Consider the following 15,853-nt stretch of genomic DNA (forward strand, 5'->3'; position numbering starts at 1 on the left):
TTATTGACATGTGACGATCAAAATCTTGAAATGGACTTCCATGTGGGCACAAATGCTTCAGAGCAAAAGGATAATGTTTTACTTCTTATGGCTGAACTTTTTTGTGTTTTCTTTTTGCTAAATAACTTTTAGGTGTATGAAAAAATCTATACTATTATTTGAAAAGTTAATTTGCTAATTTGTCATGTCTTCCATAATTTTAGGATTAGTCAATAATTTTAATTATATTTATAGATTGTAATAATAATCAGTTTTGGAAACATGATAATTACAATATTTCATCTACACAAATATTTGAAATTATCTCATTTATTATTATATAAAAAATAATTTTTTCCTATGATTTTAAGCGAGTCAATGATTTTAATAAATAATTTAAATAATATTTATCGATTAGGTAATAAACAGTTATAAGAAAAATATGATATTAGACTCTATCATATTAAAATTAAAATTAAAAATTAAATAATAATATTTTAAAATTAAAATTTATAAGTTAATTAGTTATTTTAGAAATTATAAAATGATTATGACATAAATTATACATGTAATTTTTATTTGTATAGGTATGTGAAACTTTTTTATTTATATACCATATATATACATGTTTTGCATAGTATTTGTAATATTTTGTGGATTACATATGTAAGAACTATATTATTATATTTATATTAGTGAAATATATTATTATATAGAAAAGGAAGGGTACGTGTGTTGATATAAAAGAGAGAAATATTTTCAAAAACAGTTGAAAGAGTGCTCTAGGAATTTAGCTCTCCACAGCCATAAAATAAAATAAAAGATAGATATAGGTATGAGATTTAAAAATTGATCAAACCTTGATTGATTTCATTCGAGTTCTGTGAGAAGAATTAAAGCTGTGTACATGACTCACAGACAAACCACTCACCCCCTTAGTTTATGTTAAAATAAAGAATATTGTAGCGAGTTTCTTTGATTTTTATTGGAAATATTGATACAAATAAAAATAAGGGTAAAATTATTACAATATTAGAGTTAACACTAAAAGTAATGCATCATTGCAAATGTGTCATAAAATATAAAATATATTATACTTATGTTATATATATATATATATAATATTACACAATCATATTTCTATCCTAAAATAAATTATTTTTATTTTACATGATTAACATCAAAATCATAAATGAATTTATGCTAATAAAGAATGTATCCTTAAAATCACAAAATTAAAATAAAAATCGCATTTTGCACAAAAAAAGAATTTGTCCTTAAAATCACAAATTTTTAAAATAATATATTTAAGACCAAAATAGTAAATATTACATAAAAGACAAAATGAAGATTACCTAAATATTAAAAATATATATATGGAAGCACGATAAGCTAGGAATAAAACATTAAAAACCAAAATTTGACAAATAATAAACATAATATAAATATAATTTAAGAGAAAACATAGATAATGTTTGTAATTTATTATTTTGTGTTTTGTCTCACTGTTTCTAAAATATAAATTGTAGTGAATATATAAGTTCGTTTGTTTCTGTTATTTTGTTGATGTTTTATGAGTTGTGATTGTTTATAATTTTTTTAGTACCACTAAATTTATTTTTAATCAACAAATACAATAAATGTTTAATTTCATATCCAATTTTCCTAATTTGATATTACTATACATCCTATAAATAAAATTATGAAACAAAAAAAATATAATTTAATGCATTGATTACCAACATAAATATTAAAATTTTATTATTTATAATATTAAATTAAAATATGTATCTAATTTAATAATATATTTTTATAAAAAAAATATTAAGATTAGATTTTTTATATGTGTATATATTAGCCTGCACAAAGTAAAGACCATCAACTAGTAATATATTAAAATATCATATTCCCGAACTTGATTTAATATCCAATAAGTTGAGTCAACTTATTGGATTTGATTGTAAATGCATTGTTTTTATGGATAACAATTTTCCATAACTTTTAACCAATATAGAAATTCATTAAACACTATTAATTTTTTTTAAGTTAACAATTTTTTATTAAATAATACATTGAAAAGGTAAAAAAATGTATTTTTTAAATATTTTTTTTTCCTAGAATATGGATCTTTATGAAACAGATGGAGTAATAAATAAAACACCTTGTATATCAGGATATATCAGCCTGAAAATATTATATTTCTAAACTTTGTTTGTTATTTAATATTTAAAAACTTGAAAGAATTCATCTCTTTTATTAAAACAGAAACATTTTCTTAAACTTAACTTTTTATAGGATTTTAAATAAATACACCCTCTCATATAAGTATATACCCACAAGAATTTAATATTAGGACCTTGTATTTACTGATTATTTTTCCTAACATTTCATCAATAGAAATTTTAATATATTTTTGTCTAACAAGTAACTACTAATTAATATTTACTATAAAAAACAACTAATTAATATTCAATCGTGTTTTTCATTTGGTTTTTGAATTCATAACATGCATCACGATATATTATCATGTGCTTTTAAGTAATTAAATGATTCTATCATAACTATATATGATTCCTTCGTGTGTGTAAGCTTTGGTGATTGACATTTGAATATAGAAGCTTTAATTCGTAACAATCAAACTACTCAAGCTTTCTTTGTTTCAGCTAACGCGCCCTGCAGCAGGATCCGCCAGCACGTCCTTGATAACCAGTAAAACTTTCTCCGAGCGAACCCTCTTCGATCAAGAAATCTCTTTGCTGGCTCAGTCGCAAAACGCGGCCTCCTCATCGGTTTAGGGAATCACGCAGAGGGCCTTGAGGAAGCAGCATATGCAACTCTTTTGTCAAAAAAAGGAAGGCACTTAAGTTTGGACTGAAACAATCCAGAAGAATTTTGAACAAGAGCTCCAAGCTTACCCCGCAGGATGAGCACCGTATATCCTATGAGGAAGAACGTGTGGATAAAGAGCTTGCTGAATCCTATCAGAAGTAAAAGACGGACAGTCAGTTCTCTCAGACCCCAAAAGTTGAATCACAACCTGAAGCCCAGCGCTTAAAAACTTGTGTCAATTGTCAAATGATATCCGAAAATGAAGGAATTAAGCTGACAAGAAAAAATTCCAACGGAGGCGCTATTTATTTCGAAGTAAAAATAATTCTCGCACAAATCACCCTTCTTTGATAACCCGCTAAAGAAATAAATCTCCTGAGGTATCAAGGCAATAGTCCTTCTGATCCTCTCTCTCTCCACTCTGAGAATCGACAAAAGATCCCGAGCATCCAGCATGATTGTTGCATCATCACTGTCACTGGATACATCTCTAAGATTTCCAGTTGAGTCAACACCTTGTGCTTCCACATGTCAGAATCACTTCTTCTATAGATTTATCCACCAAAATTTTCCCATTTGCTGGTTCCATCATAAATCAGTTAATAACCCAACTGATTGACATGGAGTCTTTTATGACAATTGTTGTAGCATTCACTCTTGACTTGAGATTCAATTTAACATGGATAGCTTTATACCATTTGTGAGGATTCAACTTTTCTCGCAATACGGATTCAATGATCGGACCTTTCTCTCGTCCTATATGAGTTACCATATCCGTTAAATCTTTTTTTTTTCTTATACTCAGCCCAAGTAAATGGTTGGTCGCTGACTCACTGATAACGGTTTTGGAATTTTATTAGAAGACAATCCGAGATGCACAGACTTGAAAGTTGGAATGTCTTTGGCACACACCATTACATAAGTAAGTATTCTCAATATCACGAGGTTAAATTTTAATTGTGTACACATCATAAATCCGAGATGCACAGACTTGAAAGTTGGAATGTCTTTGGCACACACCATTACAATTTTTCAAAGTTTAATTGTTATATAAATGGGGATTTTGTAAGAAAGTTTCTGGATACAAACTTGGATGATATATTTATATATACACGAAATCTGTATGATAATAGTTTACAAAAAAAAAAAAAAAAATCTGTATGATAATATCTATCTTATTAAATCAGAAACATTACAACTTCTTCTAGGTGGATTTTAAAGGTGGACCTCGTATATTTAAATTAAATGTCTTATTTCTTATATATAATATGTACCATAGTCTAACTTTGCATTGATATATTTCCTTAAATACAATTCCTTTGTTTGTCCATATTCCATATATGATTCACATTTATTACATGTCGATTTAAATAAAATAGATTTATTTGTACGAATAAAGAATACTAAAAATATGAATCGTACTAGAATTACCCTATACAATTCATTTTAAATTGATCAGTATACTTTCATTGGTCATATTGATTTTATTTGTACGAATAACATTAGTAGATAATTCATAGACACATAAATAAAGATATGACTATTCTTTAACTACGTTGGGCGTAATCTACTTTCTAAAACAAATAACACATAGCTTTATATATTGCATAGAATATAGTAATATTGTATAGTATATACATATACAATAATACTAAAAACAAACCAAACTGAAATATAATATATATCGACAAAATGCTTTGAACCATTACACACAAAATATATTTGACCTCAGAGATAAAATTTACTTTGAAATTATATAATAATTATTTTTAAAAATTAAACTTCGTAATGTACAAAAAAACATAAGTTTTATATCAAATTTTGTGTTACAATAAAAAGACACAACTCGCGCTTGCAAAGTGTTATTTTTACATACGAAAGACAGTTTTGATATTGTTCTTTAAACACAAAATTTAATTATACAAACTCGATACTACATAAACTAAATAATATAGAATACATTTTAAAAATAAAATCCGTGCGTGGTGCGCATGGCCTTTTTCGAAAAATCGTAGATATGTTTATATAATATATAAATATATTATGATACACATATTTTCTTATAAATAATACTCCAATATAAATTTTGTATGATAAATATTGAAAATATAAAATATATAGCACTATATATTTCAAATAATATATAAAAATCTACTTTACGTTATCATAAATTTTAAAAATCAAATTTAGTAACTAAAACACATTGCTTATTTAAACACATTAGTACACATTGTTATTTATCAAAATATTATATTAATACACATTGCAATCATTTATAACTTTTAGTACAAACAAAGATTAAAAAAAAATTGACTCCCGCTCGGTCGAGCGGGTCATGATCTAGTATTATTTAAAATATGAAAGAAAGTGTGACAAATGTGTATGCATGGTTACGGACCTTACGTATGGTTGGTAGTGCGGTGTGGACGGGATATGCCGCCGAAAATATCATAATTGATTTTTATGATCAACCAATCTCTATACCTGCACATTTTTTTAAAGGATATGCTTACTTACACATATAAAATAACTTGATATCATAAATAAATTTAGCTGATCGACGTCATGAAAGTAGCTTCTCTTCTACTCCTAATTAATCTAGTAAATTTTGGTCAAGTGGGAAAACAAACCAATACCTAGAATTTTGTAAACTGAAAAATCTCTCACAAAAGTTTACAAACAGTAAACTTTGGAAGCAAATTCGAAATATTATACTTATTAAAATAATTTTTAATTAAATAATAGGTTAATTTGGTGGATACTAGTTGCCAAGATAGAACTTTATGTACCAAAGGTATACATTTAATAAAACACAATTTATAAATTACCAAAAGTTTATAAAAAATTTCTACAATTATTAATAATTTAAATTTTTACTATATTTTAATTTGTTATATTTTAAAATATTTTTTGCACATCGGCCATTCTTCTGATGTTAATGAGGTGGACGTAGAATTTACAGTGAATTGATTTAAAACCCAAAAAAATGATAAAATTAATAAATTACCTTTGTCAAAAATTTAAATTAACAAACTACCTATAATGTGACAAGTTTGACGTCTATCAACTAAAGTACTATGGTGTTGGATTTAGGATATTGACTTAATTAGGATATAAATTATGTATACAGACTGAAATTTCACTAAATTTTATCAGCACAAATCATTTCCAACAGAATCATATTTTAGCTTATTATCGTAGGTATATCTACATATTTCTATAGTTTTTTGTTATGATTTATTAGGCTATATAGTTATGCAGAATTTTCTAAGATAATATTGCATTGTATATCAAATTTGTTGGTTTACATTGACCAAATTTAAACTAATAAACTATTAATTTATAATTTTAGTAACTATTAGTTAATCAAAATATAAGTAGCATATAATTCTAAACAAATTTATTATCGTCAATAACAGATTTCATTATTAAACGAGTTCACTATTTCATTGTTGAGTTTGGCTTAGACCAATTATTATCAGATTATCTTAATCATTGTCGTCTTATTCAAACTCACTTTCATGGGTCCTTCCAGTTTTTTTTTGTCTTTTTCTTCGTCATAATTTTTTTTTTGTCAACTCCTCGTCATAATTTTAATAATAGTACAACTAACAATTTAGGGGTGGATACAAGCAGAGCTAGTATTTTCGGTTTATTCGATGTTCCGCTTAATTTATACGAATAATAAAATTTTGGATTCTTATTTATTTTGTTAAAAATAAATATTTGTAGTTTCAAGAACTTGTTAAAAATGGTTTAACTTGTACGAATAATAAAATTTTAGAATTATATCAGATTTGCAAGTTATTTATTTTATTTTATCACTTGTTACTTGCAAATTACTTGATAATTATTAATAAATTATTTAGTAATTTGTTGGAATTCAAATCTAAATAATATTATTCTTTATAAAGAATATCTCGTTGTTTTTTATATTCTAGTTAACTCTATTAATAAAATAAAGTAACAAGCCAAACAACACCAAGTAATTATTTTTATTTCAATACTTAATACTTGTATTATACTTACAAGTAAATTAAATAGATTATTTGATACTCTACTTTGTAAACCAAAAACTTAAATTTTAAGGATCAAGTATAGACCAAATAGCGAATATAGGGAAAATATCAATTAATTATACCCATTCCTAACTAACATTGATTATATATAATATTTTATTTTGAAATTAATTATATATGTATATAATGATTTCATGTCGGAACATTTTTAGAACATCTTCAGCTCTGTTTTATTTTGTATTCAAAATAAAGTTTACAATAAATTTGTTACAGTTTTTATTTTTTATTCTACAACTGAATAAAAATAAAATTACTTTATAAATTTAATAATAAAAATTTTGTTAGTATCTTATTTTCCACTTCAAAATAGAATATAATTAGACTAAAATTCAACTTTATAATGAGAATACACTTTTGAAAATGAATAAAGTAATACATAAATGCTTTTAATTGATAGATCAAGCAACTTTCAAATGTTCGTACTAGTTATGGAAAATAAAAATGCGACCCTTTTGAAAAGATAAAATCATCTTTGCGTTGTTGCAGGGGAAAACGTCACATGTATCTTCTCTGTTGACAAAATAAATGGAACCTTCTCTTCCCAATTTTCAGGATATCTTGCAATTAAGATTGGTGTTAGGTACTTAGGTTTATATGACTTATTGAACACTATTGGTATTCACTATTCAGTATTCACATTTGTTTGACATATTTTGAAGGAACCTTCTCCTGAAACGGGTTTCCAAGAACAAAGAAAATCCCACGTTTTCAATTCAATTTAATAACCAATATCTTGTCGTCTTTGGTAGCCTGTTTTCAAGGAATATCGCACTTACCTGTTACTTTTTTTTTTAAAAAGTCTTACCAGTTACTTCTGCTTTTTTATCTTTTATGTTTTATTTTCTTTAGGATGAGAATAAAATTAATTGAAATCAGGTCTTGAATATTTATGAGTATTGTATGGTTGTACTTCTTGCTTCTTTATAATTGCTATACTTTCCTATTTTTAGTTTTAGTTTTAACCTATTAGGTTTTTAGTGTTTTCAATAAATTAATAGAAAATGATGCGGATTGATAAGATAAGACTAAAATAAAATTCTCTGATGATTTAGTAACAAGATCACTAGTGTCTTAAAATAAATCACATTATCTTGCAAAAAAAAATAACAGCAAAGGATCCTCAAAGTCAAACACTCCTTCAATGAGTTGGTCCAAGTTGTTTACCTTTTGACTTTTAAATTTAATCTACCTAACTTAAAGTTCTAAATTTTGTACCTCCAGTAAAACGTATAATTGTTTTTTTTTTTGAACTGGAAACGTATAATTGTTTCTTTACTACTTTTCACTTATAGATTAGAATATCATGACTAGAGAAATCCATATTTTTGATATATCTATATATGTAGAGGGATGGCTTATTGGTTTTAAAGTTTGGAAAATACAATTAATATTACGTAAATTACTGAGCCATTTTTTACAGTAATTAATGATCAAATATAATTTGTAACTAAAGAGGTTTAGTTAACAGTGGAAAACTTATATCTAAGAACATGTCATTTATTAACCAACGGAATACTTTACAACGCAAGAAACAATCAAGTAGCTGCGAAAAAAATCTGTCTATGCCTTTCGGGAAACTTAAACACAAGAAACTTAGGATCCATACAACAAATTTATCAACTAAAAACCATTTTAAATGGAAAAAATCAACTTTTGATTCTTGGATAAGAGAAATCGCTGAAGAATGTGAAACCATTCACATGAACTATGATAAACCACAACTCAAGCTCTTCACAACGTCCTCAACTTTCATATCAAAATCGCCTGTCTTCTGAAAATATTACATAATATTATTTTTTTTCTACACAATATTATTTAGATATTTTGACTAATGAGATTTTCAAGTCAAAAGTCATGCTAATTTTGAAACATGCTTGTGCCATAACGATAACGATCATCAAAAATAAACACAAACTATGAATGCTCTATATATATATATTCACAAATTAAACAAGTTCAGGCTATTTCCTCCAAAACATATACGCTGGAGTTTATTATATATATGGAGTTTTGAATGAGAATATAGATTTTTTTTTACTAATATGAGAATATAGTTACCTGAGCGATAATAGAGATGTCGGAAGTTTGTCCAAATGGCAAGAGACTGCTGTTGGTGATCGATAAACCAAGCTTCTCAATCTCACCCATAATCTTGATCAGATGACCCTTTTGCTTCTCACATATGATTTTAATAAGAACATCTTTTCCCGAAACCCTAACTTCGATCTCTGGAAGATTCGAGCTGGAGCAGTCACGATTTCCATCTGAGAAAGATGGTGATAATTGATGATGCTCATCCAAAACCAGAAGAGATTTCGTCACAAGAACAACTGATTCCAGTGTTCTTCCTTTCTTTTGTTTTTCATACTCGTTCACACTCTCTTGGAGGTACTTTATATGCTTTATTGCATCTCCCAACACAGAAGCCTTGTCCATCTAAAACACACATATATGATAGTATATGTCAATAGCACGTAAGCATATTTAGACTCAGCCAAATTTATGAATGTCCATGATCAACCTGAAACTCCAAATGAGATTTGTTTTTTCAAAAAGGCCATTAGTCTTATGGGAACGTTTTAGGATTTGGACTTTCTTATAGTCGGTTCTGGCCAAAGAATCTAGTTTCATAACTGGGAGACTTCAAGGCAAAATTCAAACAAAATTTTATCGTCATAGCAAAGAAAATTGAGAAGAAAGTATCATCAACTGGTTATACTGAGATACAGCTCATGATGTTCATATCATCTACATAGAACCGTAATCCACAAAGAAGAAAAAAAGGAGAGATTTTATAAATATGTACCTTCTTTAGACCAGGAATTAGGGCAGAAAGAGCTACAAATCTTTGAGTAAGTTTTTCTCTCCGTTTTCTTTCGGCCAATATGTGTTCTTGAGCATTTGATGGGCTTCGAGTTAAAGGTTGAGCCCTCTTTGTCCCTCTTCTTATCAGATCTGGTGATCCAACTTCTTCACTGGGGATAAATATTAAGTTTGGAGACTTGTGGTTCATAACTTTTAATCCCATCTTTTCGAAAGAAAGAATTCTAGAAGATGGCTGAGGGAGTGGAGAAGTAGAATTGAGAAAAGGATAAAGAGGTAAATTTGGTGATTCGTGAGTGGTCTTGAGGATCTTTGAAGGTTTCTGATCTTCAACCAAATCATCATTACAAGAAGCACCAAAGTTATAACAAGTGGTAGTATCATTAAGAGACGAAAGAGATTGTGGAAAATCTCCTATGAGTGAGTTCATGTGGTATTGGTGGATGATGTTGTACTCTTCGATATCCTATAGAAAAACCAAATAATTAAGAATCATAAAATTTGCTAATTTTATGTATGCATATGTAGTAACATACCAATTCGGAGGTCCATTTGGTTGACAATACGTTCATCTTCGTGGCCATTTTTGCTAGCATCTTAAGTAGTCAAGAATCTGAAAATATGTAAGCATGAGAAGAACATTATTAATTAACAAAGATAATTAAAATATGTAAACAACAACTTTCTTGAATTCTAAACGTTTGGTCTAAAAACTTCAAAGGAATTGAAGAAATTAGTGCAGTCTAACAAAAATGAAATTGAAGCGTACCTTCTTCTGAGAGAGAGGAGAGAGAGAGATTGGGGTTTGCTAATGGCTGACCAAGATATAGATATATATAGAACTCTGAAGTCATGTGTACGTACGTGTGAAAGGCGATCAAATACAATCAGACATTATTAGTTGGTAATGTTAATTAAATTAAACATAATTAATATTTAACACTCTAAGAGATCTTAATACCAAATGTGTATCTATTACAAAATATGAAGATTTAAGATCGAAAGTACGATTATAAGAGATATAGTGAATAAATTGTGCGAATTTTTTAAGATTGGAAAATGCTATATTTTAAAATTTTGTTGACTTATATTGACAATAATATGCATAAAATATTTTCTTTTGATAAAGAATGAAATATAATTTTTAATACTTTAAAGTACACAAAGTTGGGTTGTATATATTTCTCTATATACAACACTTGCAAACAGGGTCGTCTTTTAGGACGTGCAAGTGGAGCGGTCGAACAGGATCCAAAATATTAGAAGGTCTATAATCTATTTCTGTTATAATATAATAGTTATAAATTTAGAATCATATTTTATACAAAAATCAGAATAACTATATTTGAATTTAGGTTCAGTATTTATAACCAGTAAATGTAAATTACAATTTTTTATTTTGTTTATATAACTAACTAAAAATGCAATAAATTAGGACGTAATTAATATTTATATCAATTATATATTTTGGAAAGTAAGAAATAGTTTTTAATGTGTGTTTAAATATTCAATGGTAGTATATAAAGTTAATATTTTAATTGATTATGTTTTGGAAATAATTATTAATTAGTGATTATAAATATGGATAACAAAATATATTTTTCATCATTTTTTAATTAGAAATAGCAAACACGAAGAAAAGAAAACTAGCTTACAACTTCTGTTAACAAAAAAAGAGTGATTTGTCCAATCAAGAGTATATAGCTAGCTATCCAGATTTTGTTACTCTGCTATATTTGTAGATTATGATTTTTGATTATGCAAATAATAAACATAAAATAATAACCGAAAATTTAGAAGAATGATCAAATTTGATGATTTGATCGATGATTTTGCATTGAAAAATGTCAAATAATCATGTTTAGTGATTTGATCAATGATTTTGCATTAAAAACTAAAAAACGGTGTTATTTAGATATAAAATAATTAAATTGATAGATTTATTTTATATTATACTGATATTTTGTACAAAAATCAAAATTATTTTAGATTATTAAAAAGAGTCTTATTTTCTTATTTTGAACAGGGTCCGTCTAAAGTTTGAGACGGCCCTGCTTGCAAAGATGAAAGACGTAAGTTTTTTAAAAGTTGTTGCTTTAAATATTCCAGTATTTAGTAGTACATAAAAGATCAACGTGAAAGAAAAAAAACAGGTAGTGCTAAAGCGTTGCACCAAAACTAAAAGAAGAAACTTTAAATGACGAATGGATTTCTTAAGGACTTGAGGAGAGCTAGCTTCCCCGAAAGATGTGAACTATATTTCGTGTTTGTAACCTTGTTATCGAATACCAAATTTAACCAAAAAAAAAAAAAAAACTTAGCTTCACCCCCTAAATTGAACCTCTACATTCACCCACCAATAGGAATTAGTTAATTGAGATTTGATATCTCTTAAAAAAGAAAACCAAGTAATAAGAATTTAATGAAATAAAATTATGTTTTTAAATAAATAAAAATTAGTAGCAATTATCAAAAAAAAAAAAATTAATATTGATAAATCCGTCAGAAAATACTAAACCCTAAACCCTAAATTCTAAACTCTAAACCTTATATTCTAAATACTAAACCCTAAACCCTAGGGAAAAGCCTGAACCCTTGGGCAAATCCTATACCCTAACCCTTAAATTTAAACCAAACCTTAAATCATAAACTAAATCCTAATCCCTAAACCCTAAATTATAACCCCTAATACTAAACCCTAAATCCTAAATTCCAAAATGGTTTATGGTTTAGGATTAAGGGTTTATGATTTAATATTTGTCAAAGAGTTTAGGGTTTAGGGGTTCGTGTTTAGAATTTAGGGTTTAATATTATTGTTTATGATTAAGGGTTTAGGGTTTAGGTTTTAAGATTAACGATTTAGGATATAGGATTTACCCAAGGGTTCAGGCTTTCCCCAAGAGTTTAAGGTTTAGTATCTAGAATTTAGGGTTTAGGGTTTAGTATTTTCTGACGGATTTATCGATATTAAAAAAAATATTTCTTTTATAATTGCTACTATTTTTTATTTATCTAAAAACATAATTTTATTTCATTAAATTCTTATTACTTGGTTTCCTTTTTTAAGAGATATCAAATTTTAATTAACTAATTCCTATTGGTGGGTGAATGTAGAGATTCACCTTAGGGGGTGAAACTAAGTTTTGTTCAAAAAAAAAGAACAATATTTAGATTCACCCTTGGGGTGAACTTATGAATTCACCTCTTTCCTTATTCTAATAAAGTTACCATATATAAATTAATGACACATAAATGAATAAATAAATAATAAACTTTTAAAATACTAAAATAGCTAAAAAAAATAATAACGAAAATTTTAACCAAACCTTAAATCATAAATTTTAAATCTTAAATCTAAACACAAACTCTAAACCCAAATTTTAAACTCAAACCCTAAACCCTAAACCATAAACCCAAACCTATACCCTAAATTTAAATTATATACCCTAAATCCTAAACCCTAAACCCAAACCTATACCCTAAACCTAAATCTAGTCTCTAAACCCAAACTTTTAGGGTATAGAGTTTGGATTTGTGGTTCACAGTTTGAGATTAAAGTTTAGGGTTTAGGTTTAGAGTTTGGGTTTAGGGTTTACGGTTTGGGTTTAGGGTTTAGAATTTGAGTTTAGATTTAGGATTTAGGGTATATAATTTAGGTTTATAGTTTAGAGTTTAGGGTTTTAGTTTAAAATTTAGGATTTAAAATTTAGGTTTAGGGTTTGTGTTTAGATTTAGGGTTTAAAATTTATGATTTAAAGTTTAAAGTTAAAATTTTCATTATTTCCTTTAGCTATTTTAGTATTTTAAAATTTTATTATTTATTTATTTATTTATGTGTTATTAATCAATATATGATAACTTGATTAGAATAAGGAAAGAGGTAAATTCTTAAGTTTATCCGAGGGGTAAACCTAAGTATTGTTCAAAAAAAAAACCTTGTTTCCAATCATATGATTCATGAAATATTATTGTTGCCGCTAAACATAATACATAAATATAAATCCAACTTTCCAAACAAACAACTTTGATATACATACGTATTTCAAAAGATAACCAGTTTATGTTATAAGCAACTTCATACCAAATTTTTCTCAAAAGAATATAGGTAATATTCCCATTTTTGGTCGAATAGTAAAATTAATGTAGGGTATAAGAAAAATATAACGAAATCTTCAAGAAGACTTAATTATTATCATACTTATTCCGAAATGTATTGTCATTTGCCAACAAGAATGTATTCAAATAATTAAAATCTTATATATTTTGTAAACAACGCTCGCTATTTAATTAATTATCAGAGATAAACAAAGATTTTACACTCGTCCGCTACAAATGGTGGGTCCAATCATTATTAATAAAAAAAGTTCATTATTTTTCTCTTTGTTGTTTACAATTTAGCATGGCACCAAACTAAGATCTCCTCTTGATTTTTTTTCTTTCTATAGTATTGGACTGTTGGTATCGCATTGTTTCTTTTTTTTTTTCTTTTTGATAATTCAGGTATCCGGACTTCTCACTTATTCCGACTATCCCACCGCGTCCAACTAAAATTGGCGAAAAAATTTATGGAGACCAAACAGAAACCATGTTAAATCCACTGTGACCGGGGCTCGAACTCGTGATAGTGGACACCTCAGCCGAGTTTCCTTTACTATCAGACCACGAGGTCCGGTTTGGTATCGCATTGTTATTTGTTACAATTTTTTTTGGTTTAACAGTCAAAGTCAGTTTCACACCCATCAATTAGAAATTTATTTTTCTTTGCTTTAAGAAAAATGTTACTTTATAAACCATATTCCCTCTGCAGGATTAATTATGTGAACAAAAATATGCATGGTCTTATCTAAAAATTTAGGTATAAACAAGGAAAATAAAGTGACCTCGAATTTGAAATAAACCCACGACACTAAATATTTATGGTCACATGGATGTAAGGGCCATGCTTTGGATCTCATTTGAATATCTAGAGAAAAATGATTCATCTGTGAACCGCATTTTTGTTCGAAGATTAGTCCGAATATTTTCATAGATCCAAGATATCCTAGATAAATAAAAGAAAACAAGGAAAATAAAGTGGTTGTAAAAAGTTGCGAGGAGACACATCCAACTCTTTTGATGGGGTTTTATAGTGTCTCGTACAACCGTGACATTCTATATGCGGCATATATATTGTTTTAAGGTTTCTTCTTAATATTGTTTTTTAAACACTTCTTAATATTGTTTAACTATACAAATTAATAGCAAAACTATCCCTGCCCTGCATTTTACTCGAACCACCAACAACATTCTTTTTTGAACCACCAACAACATTCAAAGCCTTAGTTCAACAAATTATCATTTTCATATCACACGCGGACACATGAAGTTTATACTACAATTTTAATTGTATGAAGCATGAGCATAAATTTAATAAAAAGTTTCAACAAGTAAAATAATTAAATAATTAAATAATTAAATATTTAAAAAGTTTTATACTGCATAAACCAAGTTATGTACGTGAACTGTCGGATAGTCTGATTGCCAAATTACCTTATTTTGAAGTTGTGTGCTCTTTCTTTTAAGTCATTTAATATTTAGACTATTTCTTACTCTCTCTGTCTCAATATATAGGTATTTTAGCCACGAAAAAAATTGTTTCAAAATAATGTGTTTATATAATGCAAAGCAATTTTTGCATTAGCTGGATATTTTGTGATCAAACCAATAATACATATTTTAGTATTGGTCGAAATTGTATATTAAATGCTAAATTTTTTAAAATAATATTTTTCAATATTGACACTTTTAATTAAAACTACCTACATATTAAAACATAGAGAATATTTAACAGTATGGCCATGCTACTAAAAATGGAAATCCCGATTTTTTTTCTGAAATCCAAAAATTGTTGTCTAAACTTTAGATTATTATATAAATTATTTTGATCTGAAAACTATAAACTAAACGTGAACTGTCCATATAAATAAAAAAAATATTTATCTCCAATCATATATAGTCATTAGGTTAAGGAAACTAATTATATGTAAAATACAGGAATCAAGTTTTATTGGAAGTGTTCAAGTATTAAACCTTTCAAAATGAAAAAAAAAAGCACTTGGTTTAATGTGATTGTCTAATATAAGACTTGACATTTTATCTGTTAA

The 15,853-nt window shown here is 27.1% G+C and overlaps 1 protein-coding gene across 1 annotated transcript; it reads right to left on the reverse strand.

Moving 5' to 3' along the window:
• Positions 1-8,387: 8,387 nt before the first annotated feature.
• On the reverse strand, positions 8,388-10,510 carry LOC108810373 (transcription factor bHLH18). Its single transcript, XM_018582491.2, has 5 exons — positions 10,480-10,510; positions 10,247-10,323; positions 9,694-10,176; positions 8,946-9,323; positions 8,388-8,658 (listed from the first exon to the last, which is right to left on the reverse strand). Exons 2-5 carry the CDS (start codon positions 10,304-10,306, stop codon positions 8,593-8,595), a joined length of 987 nt encoding a protein of 328 aa, XP_018437993.1. The 5' UTR covers positions 10,307-10,323; positions 10,480-10,510; the 3' UTR covers positions 8,388-8,592.
• Between the last annotated feature and the right edge of the window lie 5,343 nt (positions 10,511-15,853).

This window comes from Raphanus sativus, chromosome 6, assembly GCF_000801105.2.
Source record: "Raphanus sativus cultivar WK10039 chromosome 6, ASM80110v3, whole genome shotgun sequence".
Lineage (NCBI taxonomy): Eukaryota > Viridiplantae > Streptophyta > Magnoliopsida > Brassicales > Brassicaceae > Raphanus > Raphanus sativus.

Bases quoted from the DNA above. Each gene is read 5' to 3' on its own strand.
- LOC108810373 (XM_018582491.2), bottom strand. From the start codon at position 10,306: ATGCTAGCAAAAATGGCCACGAAGATGAACGTATTGTCAACCAAATGG. The intron at 10,177-10,246 runs GTATGTTACTAC...GTTTTTCTATAG, and splicing joins CCAAATGGACCTCCGAATTG to GATATCGAAGAGTACAACAT. The intron at 8,659-8,945 runs GTAACTATATTC...TAATATTTTCAG, and splicing joins ACATCTCTATTATCGCTCAG to AAGACAGGCGATTTTGATAT.